The sequence below is a fragment of the Sus scrofa genome, chromosome 12 (assembly GCF_054392235.1).
Source record: "Sus scrofa isolate SSC_HxYL_T2T_F1_AM1 chromosome 12, Sscrofa_HxYL_maternal_Yorkshire_Landrace_v2.0, whole genome shotgun sequence".
Classification (NCBI taxonomy): Eukaryota; Metazoa; Chordata; class Mammalia; order Artiodactyla; family Suidae; genus Sus; species Sus scrofa.
In genome coordinates this window covers 65,429,705-65,448,349 of record NC_139394.1, presented here as the reverse complement: position 1 = coordinate 65,448,349, position 18,645 = coordinate 65,429,705, and the positions used below count along the sequence as shown (strand labels likewise).

Here is an 18,645-nt window from a genome sequence, read left to right as displayed (position 1 = left end):
TCAAACGGGGCCTGGCTCTGTGGTTCGTATACCTTCCTAACGTCGGTACTATTTCCAAGGCTAGAAACCCCTGTTAGATGAATGAGTAAGAGCAGACGGCCGCCTCTCTGACCCTGGGGACGGGTCCTTCAAATCCCTGACCTGTTCCTGCTCCTGGGCAGCCGCGGGCATCCTGGCTCCGGCGAGGCGCGCAGGCGGGGATCCGGACCGCCCTGGGGACCAGAACCAAGAGGCCGCAGAAACGCAGCTCGCCAGCAGAGGGCGCCAGAGGCAAAGCCAACAAAAGCGGGACCGCGAATTCGGAACCTCTGGTCCCTTTAAGGTGAGACGTGCGTGCTGAGCCTTTTTGTCTGAGCGCCTTTCAAAGGATTTCCGGAAAACGGCGTACCCCTCGCATGTTGTCCAGTGGTCATCTAACCCCTTATGTAAGCGTGGCGAGGGCTGGCATGACGGAAATAGTAACATGTTAAAATGAAACGGTTACATCATTGTTTTAAATATAAACTGCAAGGTATAAACGCCACCCTGAGTTGATCTTAGGAGGGATTTAAAAGTACAAGAACGAGCTTTTCTTTAATAGATGTTTTGCATGTCTCCTTTTTCTCTTTATAGTTCCATTCCCTCCCCCCATGCATTTATGATAACATATTTTTAGGCTGAAAATCTTTATTTACATACACTCTGCCATAGGTCTCGCCACAAAGACACAAATACAGGCTGTAAAACATTAGTACAAATGTCTCATTTCCTGAGATCTCAGAGGCCTGAAGTGTTGATGTTTCTGTGCGATTGATGTTACTAATAATTAGTGTAATTATGAATAACCAGTGAATTAATATCATTAATATTAGCACAGCGCTGATACGAACTAGACAAATATACTGAGTTTTGATCCAGTAATTTGAAATGTCCTCTTGGCACTTCAGAAATCTTCACAGAAAGAATTTACATTTTTAGTAAGCCATGTAAACACAGTTTGAATGTGGGGAAATTAAAATATTTGAAAACCAATAAATAATAAATAAATTAATTAAACATTTGAAAACCACCTAATTGTTTTTATTAAAGTTTAGTGGATTTAGTGTTGCGTTAATGTCTGCTGTGTAGCAAAGTCATTCCAGTACAAATATATTCTTTTTAGTATTTTTTTTTTCATTATGGTTTATCCCAGGGTATGGAGTATAGTCCCCTGTGCTATATGGCTTCACATTAGGACCTTGTTATTCCTAATTGTTTTTGTTTTTGTTTGCTTTTTAGGGCTGCACCGGAGGCATCTGGAGGTTCCCAGGCTAGGGGTCGAATTAGAGCCGCAGCTGCCGGCCTCCACCACAGCCACAGCCATGCAGGATCTGAGCCGGGTCTGCAACCTACCCCACAGTTCAGGGCAACGCCGGATCCTTAACCCACTGAGGGAGGCCAGGGATTGAACCCGCAATCTCATGGTTTCTAGTCGGAGTCGTTTCTGCTGTGCCACCATGGGAACTCCCCTAATTGTTTTTTAATTTTGAAAAACAGTGATGGTTGGGAATTGAATGCAGGTTGAATCCCTGCTTTTTGAAGGTGCTATGGGATGCGTGGTCTTAGACGCTTTGAAGTGGCATGAAACGTGTGTCCTGATGTTAGGTATATTTCCGTTCAAATCCTGGTTGGATTGTGTTGCTTCTGTACAGGCTTCAGTTTTCTTATCTGTGAATGATAATTAGAGGGAATAACAGTGCCTGCCTGTGTTCCTCCCTCTTTCTTTCCCTTTTTTCTTTCCTTCCTTCTTCTTTTCTTCCTTTCTTTCTTGGAACCAAATGGGATAATTTGTTGTAGGGGCTGGCACTGGAGATGGTCTCTGATGGGGGTTAGTCTCGTGGGGATGCTGGCCAGTGGACAGTGTTGTTTTTCTGCTTCGCTTGGTCTCAGGGCCATGCCCTGAGGACACCCTGGATACTGTATGGCCTGTATCCAGTGTGAACCCTGGAATCTTCCCTCCAGCCCTGCTGCTGGCAGTGTGGTCCTCAGACCACGTGGAGATGTGTCCTCTCCCGCCCCTCGCCCTGTGCCACCCTCCCCGCTGGCTGTTCCTGAGTTCTTTCCTTTTGTCACCACACACAGGGTTGTGTGGCCGACACACAGGGAGGCCAGCCGAGCGGGGATGTCGGAATTTTGCCGCAGAGAAAGGGTGGCTGCAGGTCTGGGCAAGGGGCGCGCGGGGCGAGGGCCAGGGCAGGCAGGCGGCTCCCGCTCAAAACCCCAACGTCCCCGACGGTTTTCATAGATGGTTTTATAGGCAAAGTCGGGGCCAAGGGGGGCAGGTGTGTGGCTTTCTTCTGATTGGCTGGTGGGGAGGTCACTCCCGAGCATGCCCGTCAGCCTTGGGGGCAGAAGAACTCAAAGATAATAGGACATAGATTCCTTGAGGAGGAACCGGGACCCTGTCCCGCTCCTTCCCCCATCAGCAACCCTTGGAATCTGCTCTCTTGAACAGATTGAGTGAAGGCGAGTGAAGCCTCTTTCCTGCAAACGAGGAACAGGGGACACAGAGGGGACTTGCTCCCAGGAGGGCACCGCGGGGTCCCGGTCTGTTTCACTCTTATGATAAACTGGCGCGCAGTGTGTAAACTGAGTTCTCTGAGCCACTCTAGCAAACCGGTTGGACCCCAGAAGGGGTTATTGGAATTTACAATCCATAGATTCCAATCTGTAGCCTGTGGGTCAGAAGCGCAGGCGACCGCCTGACTGGCCATGGGTGTCCGAGGGAGGAGGGGCCGCCTCGTGGGCCTGAACCCCTAACCTGTGGGCTCGGACACCATCTCCGGGTAGACGGTGTCCGTGGAGTGGAAGGTCCCCCAGCTGGTGCCAAAGGGTTGTTTGGTGGCAGGGAGCCCTCCCCCACCCGCCGCCGCCACCAGGGTCCGGAAGCCGTTGTGGTTGTGATTAATATTCCTGGGGATAGAGTCGGATGGGCTAAGGGATAGAAAATGCTTCCAGCGCTGCCCCCGAATAACCCCCACGTCCTGAAAGGTCCCTGCCCCATCTCTTAGATTTCCTTTCGGGGCCGATGGAGCCCTGAGCCCTAGGGAACACCTCACACACGTGGCTCAGAGACGCCTGAGATTTGAGTCTTTGTGATTCTTACAAAAACAGTCCCTCGGAGGACTCCAAGTTGCCATTCTTAGCTGCACAGAACTTTCCAGAATGGAGGACGGGGTACTCTGTCTCCGCTGGGGGATGCTGTGTCTTAAGCCTCTTCTGTCTTCCCCCAGGCTGGTGCAAAAGCCTGCTCCCCTCAGCTCTCTTTAACCATGTGCTAAAGATGCAGTGCGTGTGGAATTTATGTTTTATGAGAACGAATCCTTCTTCTGTTGTAGACTTTAATTTCCTTAATCTATAGATTCTTGGACTTTTTAGAAATAAGATTGACACACTGCCTACTGCGCTAAGGAGGCAACTTCTTGGCCTTTATTTTTTAAAAAATACAATATTGTGTTAGTTTCAGGTGTACAGCAAAGTGATTCAGTTATACATATATGTGCATGTATATTTTTAATTCCATTCCATTGTAGCTTATTACAAGATCTTGAATCTGGTTCCTTGGTACCCATCAATTTTATAAATGGTGCCGTGCGTCTGCTAATTCCCACAGCCCCAGTTATCCCTCCGACCCTTCCCCTTCAGTATCCGTAAATTTGTTTTCTGAGTCTCTTTTTATAAATAAGTTCATTTGTACTATTTTTTAGATCGCACATATAAATACTATGGTATGATATTTGTCTTTGGCTTACTTGACTTTGTCTGGTCATCTCTAGGTCCATCCATGTTGCTACAAATGGTCTTATTTCATTTTTTACGGCTGAGTAGTATTCCATGGTGTAACTGTACCACGTCTTGTTTATCCATTCATCCGTGGATGGACCGTTGCTTCCATGTCTTGGCTATTGTGAGTAGGGCTGCTGTGAACATCAGGGTGCATGTAGCTTTTTGATCTTCTCTGGATATAGGCTCAGGGATTGCTGGATCATATGGTAGTTCTATTTTTAGCTTTTTAAGGAACCTCCATACTGTTTTCCACAGCGGCTGCACCAATTTACATTCCTACCAACAGTGTAGGAGGCTTCGGTTTTCTCTGTCCCCTCCCCAGCATTTGTTATTTGTGGACTTTTTTGGGTCTTTTTAGGGCTGCACCTGTGGCGTATGGAAGTTCCCAGGCTAGGGGTTGAATCCAACCTGCAGCTGCTGGCCTACCCCACAGCCACTGCAGCATGGGATCCAAGCCGCATCTGTGACCTACACCACAGCTCACGGCCATGCCAGATCCTTTACCCCACTGAGCGAGGCCAGGGATGGAACCTGCATCCTCATGGATACTAGTTGGGCTGATTACCACTGAGCCACAATGGGAACTTCCTGTTACTTGCAGACCTTTTGATGACGGCCGTTCTAACTGGTGTGAGGTCATACTTTATTGTAGTTTTGATTTGTATTTCTCGAATAATTAGCAATGATGAGCATATTTTCATGGACCTATTGGCCGTCTGTGTGTCTTTGAAGAAACACCTATTTAGGCTTTCTGCCCATTTTTGGGTTGGGCTGCGTGATTTTGTTAGTGAGATGTACGAGCTGTTCGTATATTTTGGAAATTAGCCCTTGTCGGTTGCATCATGTGCAGACATTTTTTCCCATTTTGTAGGCTGTCTTTGCATTCTGTTTATGGTTTCCCTTTGCTGTGCAAAAGCGTATAAGTGTGATTAGGTCTCATTTATTTTTCATATAGTCTTTTTAGGGCCACACCTGTGGCATCTGGAGGTTCCCAGGCTAGGGGTTGAATGGGAGCGGCAGCTGCCAGCCTACACCACAGCCACAGCCATGCAGGATCCAAGCCATATCTGCATGCTACACCACTGCTCACGGCAATGCAGGATCTTTAACCCACTGAGCAAGGCCAGGGATCGAACCTGCATCCTCATGGATACTAGTCAGATTGGTTACCACTGAGCCACTGGGGGAACTCCCCATTTATTTATTTATTTTTGCTTTTATTTCTATGGCCTAGGGAGACTGACCTAAGCAAACCTTCATACGGTTGATGTCAGAGAGTGTTTTGCCTGTGTTCTCTTCTAGGAGTTTTATGGTGTCATGTTTTGTATTTGGGTCTTTAAGCCATTTGGAGTTTATTTTTGTGCATGGTGTGAGGGTGTGTTCTAACGTCACTGGTTGACATGCTGCCGTCCAGCCTTCCCAGCCCCATTTGTTGAAGAGACTGTTTTTTCTCCATCCTATATTCTCGCCTCCTTTGTTGTAGATTAACTGCTGTAGATGTGTAGGTTTATATCTGGGCTCTGAATTCTGTTCCATTGACCCATGTGACCATTTTTCGTGCCAATACCACACTGTTTTGATGACTGTAGCTTTGTAGTATCATCCGAAGTCTGAGAAGGTTATGCCTCCAGCTCTGATGGTTTTTCCTCAGGATTGCTTCGGCATGGATTCTTGGCCGTTAAAATCACAAGTTCATTGAAAGAAATTAAGAGAGTAGGTTGCAACTCAGAGAATAGTAGTACATTCTTGTAGGACACACATTCTGCAAAGGATTTGTACTCAACATATATAAAGATGTCCTATAATCCATAAGAAAAATAGGCAACATGTAGCTCATCTAATAGAGAAAGACACAAAAGATGTGAATGCACTTTAAAAAGAATACACTCGAACAGCCAAAAAATATCTGAAAAGATGACCAACCTTATTAGCAAATGGACATTTCCTGCACTGCCAGTGGGTATGTCTGTGCGGCGGGTTATGTGGGGTTAGGGTTAGGTATGTGGTATCATCATAATTACGTAGTACAGTCATGATCAATGAACAACCTGCAACCACGCGTCCTTCAAGGCAGACAAACCCCTGCATTGAGATAACAAGGGGGGAAAGAAGTCAGACCCCAAACACGTGTGCTCTGTAAATTCTGTTGGCATAAGTAGAAAACGGGAAACCAAATCTATGCTTATCTTGGTTTCCTAGGGCTGTTGTAGCAAATTGCCACAACCTTGATGACTTTGTTGTTGGTTTTTTTTTTTTTTTTTTTTTTTTTTTTGGATCTTTCTGCCTTTTCTAGGGCTGCTCCTGTGGCCTATGGAGGTTCCCAGGCTAGGGGTCCAATCGGAGCTGTAGCCACCAGCCTACACCACAGCCACAGCAACATGGGATCTGAGCCACGACTGCGACCTACACCACAGCTCACAGCCACGCCGGATCCTTAACCCACTGAGCAAGGCCAGGGACCGAACCCACAACCTCATGGTTCCCAGTCGGATTTGTTAACCACTGCGCCACGACGGGAACTCCTTGACAACTTTGAATAAAAGAAGTTTACAGTGGTTAACGAATCCCACTAGTATCCATGGCGATGCAGGTTCCATCCCTGGCCCCACTCAGTGGATTAAGGATCCAGCGTGGCCATGAGCTGGGGTGTAGGTCGCAGATGCGGCTCAGATCTGGTGCAGGCCGGCAGCTGTAGCTCTGATTCGATCTCTGGCCTGGGAACCTCCATATGCCGCAGGTGCGGCCCTAAAAAGACAAAAAAATAAATAAATAAACAAACAAGTAAAGTCCATTCTCTTATAGTCTGGAAACCAGGAGTCCAAAGTCAGGGTGAACGTACGGCTGCCCTCTCTGAGAACATCACTGCCTTTTCCCGCTTCTGGGGCTCTGGGCTCCCCGTGGCTCTGGGCTGCCCGTGGCCATGGGCTCCCCATGGTCTTGGGCTGCCCGTGGCTCATGGCCACCTCCCTCCAGTCTCGGCCTCCACGGCACAGGGCCTTCTGCTCTGCGTCCGTGCCTTCCCCTCCTCTGTCCCTGCGCAGACTTGTCACTGGACTTGGGCCTCACCCAGCTGACCCAGAACAGTCTCCCCTCCAGATTCTTAATTACATCTACAAAGCCTTCGTTTCCAAATAAGCTGACGGTCCCCCCCTGTTCTGGAGACTGGCGCCTGGCTCTGTCTGGTGGAAGGCATTCAGCCCACTACTGTGCAGCTGAAAGCCGAGACCAGGCTTTTATTGGGGAGTTTACTGACAGGCCACAGGGGCTTTGGCGGGGGGAGTGGTCTGGGTACCGTTGCACAGGTGCGTCCGCGCTGCAAAAATTCATCAAACTCCGGGCCCGTGCTCTCCACACTTTGATTCATGTATGTTGAGCTACAATGATTTTTTTTTTCTTTTTTTGGCCACACCCATGGCACGTGGAAGTTCCTGGGCCAGGGATCGAACCTGCATCACAGCAGCGACCCAAGCCACAGCAGCGACAAAGCCAGGTCCTTAAGCCACTGAGCCACCAGGGAACTCTGACTTTTTTTTTTTAATAATTCAGAAGGATTGGTAAAAATTGCTTACAGGCTGCCACTCTTGCCCAAGCCTTACTGAAGGGGAGACGGCTTTTCCGGGTCACCCCCCCGCCCCCCCACATAACTAACTTCCCACCCTTCACACCCTCTTGTGTCTTTAGTGGAGGATAGAATTTCAGGGAAGGGCTTTGGTCCTTGGGTGACTTGCTCAGTTTTCCTGGGTCTCTCCCATGTGTACAGGCTCTTAAACTCCTGGTCATCTGTCTCATGTCAGTTTAACTCTTAGATCAGCCAGAGAACCTCCAAGGGTCCAGCACAATGCCTTTCTCCCCGACTCAGGGGGGTTTATTCCAGGAATCAGTGGCGGTTACATGCTAGGAAAGCGACCATGCACTTCCTGCCCTAATAGAAAGGACACTGAAAAAATAAAAGTATGATAAAAGTCAACTTCAATACATAATTAAAAAAAAAAATCTCTTAGCCCAAAAAATTTTTAAAAAAATTCGGAGTTTCCCCTGTGGCACAGCAGAATTGGTGCTGTCTCTACAGCTGGGGCTTACTTAGATCACAGCTGTGGCTTGGATCTGATCCCTGGCCTGGGAACTCCCTATGCTTCAGGGAGGCCAAATTAATAAATAAATTTTAAAAAATCTCGTAGCAAGTTAAGAGCCACATTTGAATGTGATAATGACTGCTTATCAAAACTCCTTAGTAAAATCAGCAAATTGCAGAGGAGGCGAATCGAGCCGATTGGACTCGAAGAGTGAGTGGTTCTTTTGGTTGTTGCTGGTTTTGTCTTGTTTTGTTTTTTGCTTCTTTAGGGCTGAACCCATAGCATATGGAAGTTCCCAGATGAGGGGTCGCATCAGAGCTGCCAGCTGCCCGCCTCCGCCGCAGCCACAGCAATGCGGGATCTGAGCCACGTCTGCCGCCTACACTGCAGCTCTTGGCCATTCCGGAGCCTTTAACCCACCAAGCCCGGCCAGGGAACAAACCCGCCTCCTCATAGACACCAGGCAGGTTCTTAACAGCAGGAACTCCCAAGAGTCCGTGTTTTAATGAGGCGCATTCTTTCCGAATAAAGCTGCAGATAAAATGCAAGGTCAGTCAAACCCCAACAGCTGCAAGTTGAGCAGGCTGTTCCCCAGCCCCGGATGAGGTCACCCTTCCCTTCTCCGTGGAGTCCAGTGCCTGTCACATCCGCGACAGTCTCACGGGGGACAAGGTCCCTGGGCAAGACCTCCTTCTTGGCTGCCCGATCTTCCCTTGGTCTAAATGTCTGGTCTTAGGCTAACTGTATATTGGTTTAAAACTAATTATTGGGGAGCTCCCGCTGTGGTGCAACGGGACTGGGGGCAACCTTGGGAGCGCAGGGACCCGGATTCGATCCCCGGCCTGGCGCAGTTGGGTAAGGATCCAGTGTTGCTGAAGCTGCGGCTTATGCCGAGACTGTGGCTGGGATCCCTGGCCCGGGAGCTCTGTATGCCATGGGGTGGCCAAAGTGAAAAACAAAACAAAACTAATTATCAGCCAACAGAACTCTCTCCCCACTACCTTCTCAGAAAAATTTTTTTTTCTGCGTCTCTGCCTGTTTACACTCTCACAGGCACTTATAATCACTATTAAGAATTTTTAAAGCGTGAATTGTTTTGGAGGGGACTAAACCCCAATCTATTCATTGCAAAAGACTGGTCTCTTCAAGATCATGCACTTCTAGGAGTTCCCTGGTGGCCTAGTGGTTAAGGACTTGACCTTGTCACGTCTGGGGCTCAGTTCACGGCTGGGGCTCAGGTTTGATCCCTGGCCTGGGACCTTCTGCATGCTGCAGGTGCGGCCAAAAAAAAAAAAAATCATGTATGTGTTTCTAATTAAAATATTTTCTAAAATTCATAAATGGACATCACATATATTTCACATTAAGATTCTTCTCCAGCAGTTTTGAGGATCCGCCCCAGCACAGAAATGCCTGTGCTCTGGCTGGAGTGCGTTTCGCTTTGATTCTTTTAATCCAGTGGCTGAAAACTGAAGAACATCCCAGCACACAGACCGGTGAACAGTTTCGTATGCATGCTCTTCCCTATGCAGAGTAAGCCCCAGAAGACACGTGCAAGCCCCAGGAGTTGCTTTGCAGGTGGAAGAGTGTTCCTCACGCCCCCAGCCTGTTCCGCTGGCTTTGCTGCCATCACATGTGACTCCCTGGAGGGCGTTTTCTAGCCATTTGCCCGTACTTGGAGGGGGTGCTCCGGGTCTTGCTAAACAGTAACTTCCAGGCGCTGAACCGCCACTGATGTACCATCACCGACTGAGGTCCCTGCCGCGATCGCATTTCCTTAGTTCTTGCCTAAGGTCCTTTTTCTGTCCCCAGATCGGCTCAAGCTCCACGTTTCCTTTTGTCCTCCTGTCTCCTTAGGCTGCTCTTGGCTGTGACAGTTTCTCACAGTGTCCTTGGTTTTGCTGACCTTGGCAGTTTTGAGGGGTACCGGTCAGGTGTTTGTACAGAATGTCCTTCAGTTGGGATTTGCCTCATGTTTTTCTTTTTCTTCTTCTTCTTCTTCTTTTTTTTTTTTTTTTTTTTTTGTCTTTTTAGGGCAGCACCTTTGGCATAGGGAAGTTCCCTTCACCACGGCCACAGCAACACAGGATCCAAGCCGTGTCTGTGACCTACACCACAGCTCGCAGCAATGCTGGATCCTTAACCCACTAAGTGAGGCCAAGGATTGAACCCGCTTCCGAAGGGATACTAGTCGGGTTCGTTACTGCTGAGCCATGGCAGGAACTCCTGCCTGACTCTGATATTTTCCCTATGATTAGATGGGGGGGGTGCGCGGGGGGGGGGTTGGGGAAGGAAGGACCTCGGCGGTCAAAGTACCGTCTTCATTACATCATGTCAAAGGCCCTCAGTTGAACAGGGTCCCCTTCCCCAAATCCACGTCCACCTGGAGCCTCAGCACGTGACCTTATTTGGAAGCAGGGTCTTTGCAGATGTGATGAGGTTAAGATGCGGTCGCATGGGTTGGTGGGTCAGATCCAATGCTTGGTGTCCTTATAGGAAGAGAAAACAGGGACACCAAAGCAGACACACAAGGAGGCCATGTGACGGCAGGGATGTTTATCTGCGGCTGTTGTGAACGCGGTTTCTCCTTCCACTATTCTTGTATACGGTATCACCAGTCCAGAGGGCTGATAGTATCGATTGGAGGACTTAGGTGTAGCAACGTGATGAAACCCCTTAGTTAATCCTGTGAGCTCTTTTCCCCGTGTAATTTCCTTGGATTGTCTGGAATTACAACTGTGAGCACGGCTTCGGTCTCTTCTTTCTCACCGTGTACGCGTGACGTTTCGCTTTCGTGTCTTATTGCGTTGGCTGGCACTCCAGGAGAGGATTAACGAGGAGCAGCGATTGGAGATGTAGGGTACATCCTAGGATTTCTGTCTGTCGGGATCCCATGTGTAGTTCTGGTGGCATGACTTCCGGTGACAGACACCCAGCCCTTCGGGTACAGAGCTGAGCACAAGGTCTGGGGCTATTTCCCTGACTGTTCCGAAGGTGGGCAGGAAAACTACACAGAGCCAGCCAATTTTTTTTTTTTTTTTTTTTTTGCTATTTCTTGGGCTGCTCCCACGGCATATGGAGGTTCCCAGGCTAGGGGTCCAATCGGAGCTGTAGCCACTGGCCTACACCAGAGCCACAGCAACTTGGGATCCGAGCCGCGTCTGCAACCTACACCACAGCTCACGGCAATGCCGGATCGTTAACCCACTGAGCAAGGGCGGGGACCAAACCTGCAACCTCATGGTTCCTAGTCAGATTCGTTAACCACTGCGCCACAACGGGAACTCCAGAGCCAGCCAGTTTTTCTCCCTGTTTTTTGTTTGGAACTAAGGAGAAGCGGGGAGAGCCTTATTATCTGTATTACAGGGTGGGAAAGATGGGGTGAGGGTTGGGGGAGGCCCTCCTGAACAAGCAAAGAGAAGCTGCCTAAGAGAAAGAATGGGTGAGGAGAAAACAGAGAATATGGGAGAGGAGGGCAGGGGAGGGAGCTGGACACTCGTGACCTGGTTTAAAGTCCCCGAAGCCAAGCTTGTGGGTTATGTGAGGCTCCCCAGATTTATGCCTTCCTGTTTCTTTGCTAATGCTGGGTCCCTTACAAGAGAAGGAACTTTGAGGGTTACTGAAATATTCCTTGCGCGGGTAACCCACCATTTGTTAGACAGATATTGGGCACCAGGCTGAGAGCACGGTGGTCCACCTGTACCGTCCCACTGAATCCTCACCACAGCGGGCGGGTGTAGATATGACTTCGAGTTTACAGGTGGGAAAGCTGAGACTCTAAGGGGCCAGCACGTTGCCCGCACTCTCGGAGGTGGGGGGGGGGGGTACGCGGCAGGTGTCTCGCACGTTTGCTGACCGCACACAGCCTCCTGTGCTCCCCATCGGGCTGATGGATAAACAACCCAAGATCAGCAACCGTGAACCGCCGCCCTTGGAAAAGCGGCCTTGCTGCTCCCTCCCGGGAGAGTCGACGTTCCTTCGTGGGAGAAGAGGGGTACACACATTCCGAGTCCGTCTCCAAGGCTGCGTGCGGGGCGCGCGCCCTCAGAGCCAAGGGGTGTGTCGGCGCCGGCCGGCCGTGCGCCCAGCCAGCGCCCTTGGCCGCAGGGCTTCCCCGCCGCACTTGCAGCCCCTGAGCCCCGGGGGGAGGCGCGGAGCCGACGAGCCCGGCGCCTAAGGCTCCGAGGACCCAGCCCCGCGACGCTTTCCGCCTCTTTCCAGAGCTTCGGGACTTTGCCTCCGAGGCCGGAGGTCGGCGGGCCTCGGCGAGCGGCGCGGGCGGCCCGGGCGCTGCGACGGTGCCGCGGGGGCCCAAGGTCGCGGGCGGCGGGCGACCCGGGGCGGGGACTGGAGCGCGGAGGCCCTGCCTTCCACGCGGCCGCCTGCGCGCGCCCCGCCGCCGGCGCCCGGCACATGGAGGCGGCCGAGGAGACGTCCGCGCCCGGGCAGGGAGGCCCGGCGCCCGGCCCCGAGCGCCGCGCGCTTTGCAGCCTGCCGTCGGCCGCCCTCCGCCGGGAGCTGCGGGCGCTCCTGTTCCTGGCGGGCCCCGCGGTGAGTAGGGGACCTCGGCCGGGGGCCGGGGATCAGGGGGCGCAGAGCGGGCCGGCGGCGGGCAGGCGGGCGGGCGCGGGCCACGGTTCCCGGAGCCCGGAGGCGGGCGGTCCCTGAGCCTCCGCGTGCACAGCGGGCGCAGCTGGAGCGCAGGGACCGGCCACCTCCAGGCTCCCGCCCCGGCACCTTCTCCGGGTGACGGTTCCCGCGAAGCGGACAGAAGCCACCGGAAACGCAAAACCCTGGAAAACTTGAAAACACGGAAAAACTAGCAGTCGAGTCCCGGAGCTCAGGTCTGCGGAGTCGCTGGGGGCAGGAGGAGGGCGGTGGATGGCCTGTCTCAGATTCACATCCCCAGAACGGTTTCTTCGGAATTTTCTAGAGCCAGCCTGAGCACGAGGAAACCACGGGCATTCTGTCCCACGCTCCCCCCCCCTTTCTTTTTCTTTCTTTCTCTTTCTTTCTTTCTTTCTCTCTCTCTTTCTTTCTTTCTTTCTTTTTTTCTTTCTTTCTTTCTTTCTTTCTTTCTCCCTTCCTTTCTCCCTTCCTTTCTTTCTTTCTCTTTTTTTTTTTTTTTTTTGGCTGTTTTAGGGCTGCGCTCCAGCACGGCCTATGGAGGTTCCCAGGCTAGGGGTCAAATTGGAGCTGTAGCTGCCAGCCTACACCGCAGCCACAGCAACACCAGATCCAAGCCGCGCCTGCGACCTACACCACAGCTCACGGCAACACCGGATCCTTAACCCACTGAGCAAGGCCAGGGATCGAACCCGGATCCTCATGGATCCTAGTCGGGTTCGTTAACAGCTGAGCCACGAAGGGAACGACCCCCCTCCCCCGACCCCATGATTGTGTTCAAAAGAGTTTTGATGTGGTTCTCTTTGGGGTGGAGGTTTTTGTCTTATCATTAGTTTAGGGCTCTTTCCGTGTTGTCTCTTCACAAGTAATGTGGGTTTTCAAAACCACAAGAACCACAAAATATATAATCCCTTCCCTGTTCTGCCAGTTGGGGTGCTTTTCGTGTCCACGGGATAGAAGGAGCCCTTTAGGTGAACGCGAGGAATCCGATGTGGTTTGAAGGCAAGAATAAGCCTTTGGGCACGGGAGGGTATTTTGCACCTGCAGAGGCCGAGGCTGGTGGGCATGACCGGGCATGGGGACCCTGCTGCCGTGGGACCCTGAGATGCCCTCTGTGCTGTGCACGGGCGCAAGGACAGGGCCAGGGACAAAGCAGTGGCATGAAGATCCGTGTCGCCGGAGCCGTCGGTGCCGTGCTCCTACCCACAAAGGAACACCTGGTTACGAATGTCACCGCGTGGGGCCCAGCTCCCTGCTGTGAGCTCACGGGGGGGCGGTTAGGAAACAGCTGCGTGAACCTGAGTACTGAGGAGGCATGAACCTTGTCCAGCCTCTGCTCGTCCATCCACAAAACCAGGGTAATAAGACGTGCTTTGCCCAACGCGCTCCCGCAGAGCTGCTCTGAGAAAGACCTGCCAAGACTGCGCCGCTCTGCTGGAACCAAAGAATAAATGAGTAAGCCAGGCAGTGTTTTGAGACCCAGCCCCTCCCAGGGCAGGCCTCTTGTCCCTGCTGTCCCCCCGCCATCGCCTGGTCCCCTTGATGGAGGGGACCTTGTGGTCTCCAGGGGGACCACACGAGGCTGACAATGCCGCCCCCCCCCCTTTATGTGTGTATATGTGTGTCCATGTGTTAATTACGCGTGCAGCATAGATTCCTCCAGGAAAAACAGAGAACCAAGACAAACAAAGGAAAAGTGTCTGAGATAGTTTGAGATGGTCTGAGAGAGAACTGGGCAATGTTCTTTCCGGCCCTCTAAGGGCTCGTTCCGAGGGACCGCTTTACCCAGTGAGACTGGACAGCTGTGGCACCTGCTGAGTCTCTTGTGGGTTGTGCGGGGGCCGCCTCCTGCTTTGTCTCCATCTCTGTAACCCTCTGCTGTGGGTTTTCCGTTTCTGGGGGCACGAGGGAGAGGAAAGGTACCCTACATTGCCGGTGCGGTGGCCCCCGCTCTGCTCGCCAAGGCTCCACTGTCAGTTAGGGGCGTGATGCTCTGGGGTCTCGTCTCTGGGGCTTCGCCTTCCCACTCTCCCTTCCAAGCCTCTCATATTGACCCTGACCCCCTGGGGATCCGAGGGAGGCTTCAGGCTGAGGCCTTTGGACTTTCTCTCTCCCCGGGAGCTCGCCGTGAGGGCTGGAAAGCGAGATTAATGCCCAACAGGGAGGAAGGAAAGAAATGAGCCAAGCGCTTCTGCTCAGAGGCTGGGGCACATCCTCCCTGGACCAGCAGAAAGCTTAGCGGCCACTGTGCCTTCGCTGCAGTCATCTAGCCCCAGGCATTTCCATCTTGCGTCCTCTTTGTCGTTAGCATCTCTCGGCCAGACTGAACTGTCAGTCGTGAAAATAATCCCCAAGGGGGCCTGGGCTGAGCACTGCCTTGTGGAGGATGCAGGGAGGTGGGGATGCAGGGAAGGTGGGGATGCAGGGAGGTGGGGATGCAGGGAGGTGGGGATGCAGGGAGGCGGGGATGCAGGGGAGGCGGGGATGCGGGGGAGGCGGGGATACGGGGGAGGTGGGGATGCAGGGAGGTGGGGATGCAGGGGAGGTGGGGATACGGGGGAGGTGGGGATGCAGGGAGGTGGGGATGCAGGGAGGTGGGGATGCAGGGGAGGTGGGGATGCAGGGAGGTGGGGATGCAGGGAGGTGGGGATGCAGGGAAGGTGGGGATGCAGGGGAGGTGGGGATACGGGGGAGGTGGGGATGCAGGGAGGTGGGGATGCAGGGAGGTGGGGATGCAGGGGAGGTGGGGATGCAGGGGAGGTGGGGATACGGGGGAGGTGGGGATGCAGGGGAGGTGGGGATGCAGGGGAGGTGGGGATGCGGGGGAGGTGGGGATGCAGGGAGGTGGGGATGCAGGGGAGGTGGGGATGCAGGGAGGTGGGGATGCAGGGAGGTGGGGATGCAGGGAAGGTGGGGATGCAGGGGAGGTGGGGATACGGGGGAGGTGGGGATGCAGGGAGGTGGGGATGCAGGGAGGTGGGGATGCAGGGGAGGTGGGGATGCAGGGGAGGTGGGGATACGGGGGAGGTGGGGATGCAGGGGAGGTGGGGATGCGGGGGAGGTGGGGATGCGGGGGAGGTGGGGATGCAGGGAAGGTGGGGATGCAGGGGAGGTGGGGATGCAGGGGAGGTGGGGATGCAGGGGAGGTGGGGATGCAGGGGAGGTGGGGATACGGGGGAGGTGGGGATGCAGGGAAGGTGGGGATGCAGGGAAGGTGGGGATGCAGGGAGGTGGGGATGCAGGGAGGTGGGGATGCAGGGAGGCGGGGATGCAGGGGAGGCGGGGATGCGGGGGAGGCGGGGATACGGGGGAGGTGGGGATGCAGGGAGGTGGGGATGCAGGGAGGTGGGGATGCAGGGGAGGTGGGGATACGGGGGAGGTGGGGATGCAGGGAGGTGGGGATGCAGGGAGGTGGGGATGCAGGGGAGGTGGGGATGCAGGGAGGTGGGGATGCAGGGAGGTGGGGATGCAGGGAAGGTGGGGATGCAGGGGAGGTGGGGATACGGGGGAGGTGGGGATGCAGGGAGGTGGGGATGCAGGGAGGTGGGGATGCAGGGGAGGTGGGGATGCAGGGGAGGTGGGGATACGGGGGAGGTGGGGATGCAGGGGAGGTGGGGATGCAGGGGAGGTGGGGATGCGGGGGAGGTGGGGATGCAGGGAAGGTGGGGATGCAGGGAAGGTGGGGATGCAGGGAAGGTGGGGATGCAGGGGAGGTGGGGATGCAGGGAAGGTGGGGATGCAGGGGAGGTGGGGATACGGGGGAGGTGGGGATGCAGGGAAGGTGGGGATGCAGGGGAGGTGGGGATGCAGGGAGGTGGGGATGCAGGGAGGTGGGGATGCAGGGAGGTGGGGATGCAGGGGAGGTGGGGATGCAGGGAGGTGGGGATGCAGGGAAGGTGGGGATGCAGGGAAGGTGGGGATGCAGGGAAGGTGGGGATGCAGGGAAGGTGGGGATGCAGGGGAGGTGGGGATGCAGGGAAGGTGGGGATGCAGGGGAGGTGGGGATACGGGGGAGGTGGGGATGCAGGGAAGGTGGGGATGCAGGGGAGGTGGGGATGCAGGGAGGTGGGGATGCAGGGAGGTGGGGATGCAGGGAAGGTGGGGATGCAGGGGAGGTGGGGATACGGGGGAGGTGGGGATGCAGGGGAGGTGGGGATACGGGGGAGGTGGGGATGCGGGGAAGGTGGGGATGCAGGGAAGGTGGGGATGCAGGGAGGTGGGGATGCGGGGGAGGTGGGGATACGGGGGAGGTGGGGATGCGGGGGAGGTGGGGATACGGGGGAGGTGGGGATGCAGGGAAGGTGGGGATGCAGGGAAGGTGGGGATGCAGGGAGGTGGGGATGCAGGGGAGGTGGGGATGCAGGGAGGTGGGGATGCAGGGAGGTGGGGATACAGGGAGGTGGGGATGCAGGGAAGGTGGGGATGCAGGGAAGGTGGGGATGCAGGGAGGTGGGGATGCAGGGGAGGTGGGGATACGGGGGAGGTGGGGATGCAGGGAAGGTGGGGATGCAGGGAAGGTGGGGATGCAGGGGAGGTGGGGATGCAGGGAAGGTGGGGATGCAGGGGAGGTGGGGATACGGGGGAGGTGGGGATGCAGGGGAGGTGGGGATACGGGGGAGGTGGGGATACGGGGAAGGTGGGGATGCAGGGAAGGTGGGGATGCAGGGGAGGTGGGGATGCAGGGAAGGTGGGGATGCAGGGGAGGTGGGGATACGGGGGAGGTGGGGATGCAGGGGAGGTGGGGATGCAGGGGAGGTGGGGATGCAGGGAAGGTGGGGATGCAGGGAAGGTGGGGATGCAGGGGAGGTGGGGATGCAGGGAAGGTGGGGATGCAGGGAGGTGGGGATGCAGGGGAGGTGGGGATACGGGGGAGGTGGGGATGCAGGGGAGGTGGGGATACGGGGGAGGTGGGGATGCAGGGGAGGTGGGGATGCAGGGGAGGTGGGGATGCAGGGAAGGTGGGGATGCAGGGAAGGTGGGGATGCAGGGAGGTGGGGATGCAGGGGAGGTGGGGATACGGGGGAGGTGGGGATGCAGGGGAGGTGGGGATGCAGGGGAGGTGGGGATACGGGGGAGGTGGGGATGCAGGGGAGGTGGGGATGCAGGGGAGGTGGGGATGCGGGGAAGGTGGGGATGCAGGGAAGGTGGGGATGCAGGGGAGGTGGGGATACGGGGGAGGTGGGGATGCAGGGGAGGTGGGGATGCAGGGGAGGTGGGGATGCGGGGGAGGTGGGGATGCAGGGAAGGTGGGGATGCAGGGGAGGTGGGGATGCAGGGGAGGTGGGGATGCAGGGGAGGTGGGGATGCAGGGGAGGTGGGGATGCAGGGGAGGTGGGGATACGGGGGAGGTGGGGATGCAGGGGAGGTGGGGATGCAGGGAAGGTGGGGATGCAGGGGAGGTGGGGATGCAGGGGAGGTGGGGATGCAGGGGAGGTGGGGATACGGGGGAGGTGGGGATGCAGGGGAGGTGGGGATGCAGGGAAGGTGGGGATGCAGGGGAGGTGGGGATGCAGGGGAGGTGGGGATGCAGGGGAGGTGGGGATACGGGGGAGGTGGGGATGCAGGGAAGGTGGGGATGCAGGGGAGGTGGGGATGCAGGGGAGGTGGGGATGCAGGGGAGGTGGGGATGCGGGGGAGGTGGGGATGCAGGGGAGGTGGGGATACGGGGGAGGTGGCGGAGCCTGGGCGAGGACAGGGGCCCTTATTTCCATTTTGGAGAAGGGAGTGCCTGGAACCCGGAGAGAGCGTGGGGACTTCAGGACTGCCGGGAGAGACCAGCCAGGTGAAGGGTTTCTGGCGAGACTGGTCCCCTGCATTCGGGATGCACATCCTGCCGGCTGATGGTCTGACGTTCATCCTGTAGGCAGCAGGAGATAATTACCAGGCAGCGCTTAGTGACATTATATAGGATTTGGTTGCTCGAGGCAGAGTCTGGGCAGAAAGTGACAGGGCCTGAAAGGAGGGGACAGTCCATCTGGGAGGCGATTCACAGGGCGGTGGATGTGAGGCCGAGGGGTATTCAGGGATGGGGCCAGTGGGCAGGGGAGACCTGGGTGGGCGTGGGTGTGGTCCTGCCCCCCCCCCCGCCTCCTCCCCCGACTGCCTCTGTGGCCCCCTCCCCGCAGCCCACTGCCTGCTCCCA

General features: G+C 55.2%; 1 protein-coding gene and 1 long non-coding RNA gene across 5 annotated transcripts in view; one reads left to right on the top strand and one right to left on the bottom strand.

Moving 5' to 3' along the window:
• Positions 1-18,645, bottom strand: part of LOC146398432 (uncharacterized) — a 134,648-nt gene that overhangs the window by 11,026 nt on the left and 104,977 nt on the right. The gene's annotated exons all lie outside the window — the stretch shown is intronic.
• Positions 1-18,645, top strand: part of SLC47A1 (solute carrier family 47 member 1) — a 93,911-nt gene that overhangs the window by 44,365 nt on the left and 30,901 nt on the right. For 2 of the 4 annotated variants that reach the window (XR_014821975.1, XM_021067946.2), the window contains exon 1: positions 12,286-12,428. The exons of 1 other annotated variant lie outside the window; for it this stretch is intronic. Coding sequence is in view for 1 of the 3 variants with exons in the window: in XM_021067946.2 (XP_020923605.2) it covers positions 12,291-12,428 (138 nt within the window). In the remaining 2 variants the exon portion in view is untranslated. Of the gene's footprint in view, positions 1-161; positions 323-12,285; positions 12,429-18,645 lie in introns of those variants that run through there. One more of the 4 variants, XM_084986432.1, reaches the window with a different exon arrangement.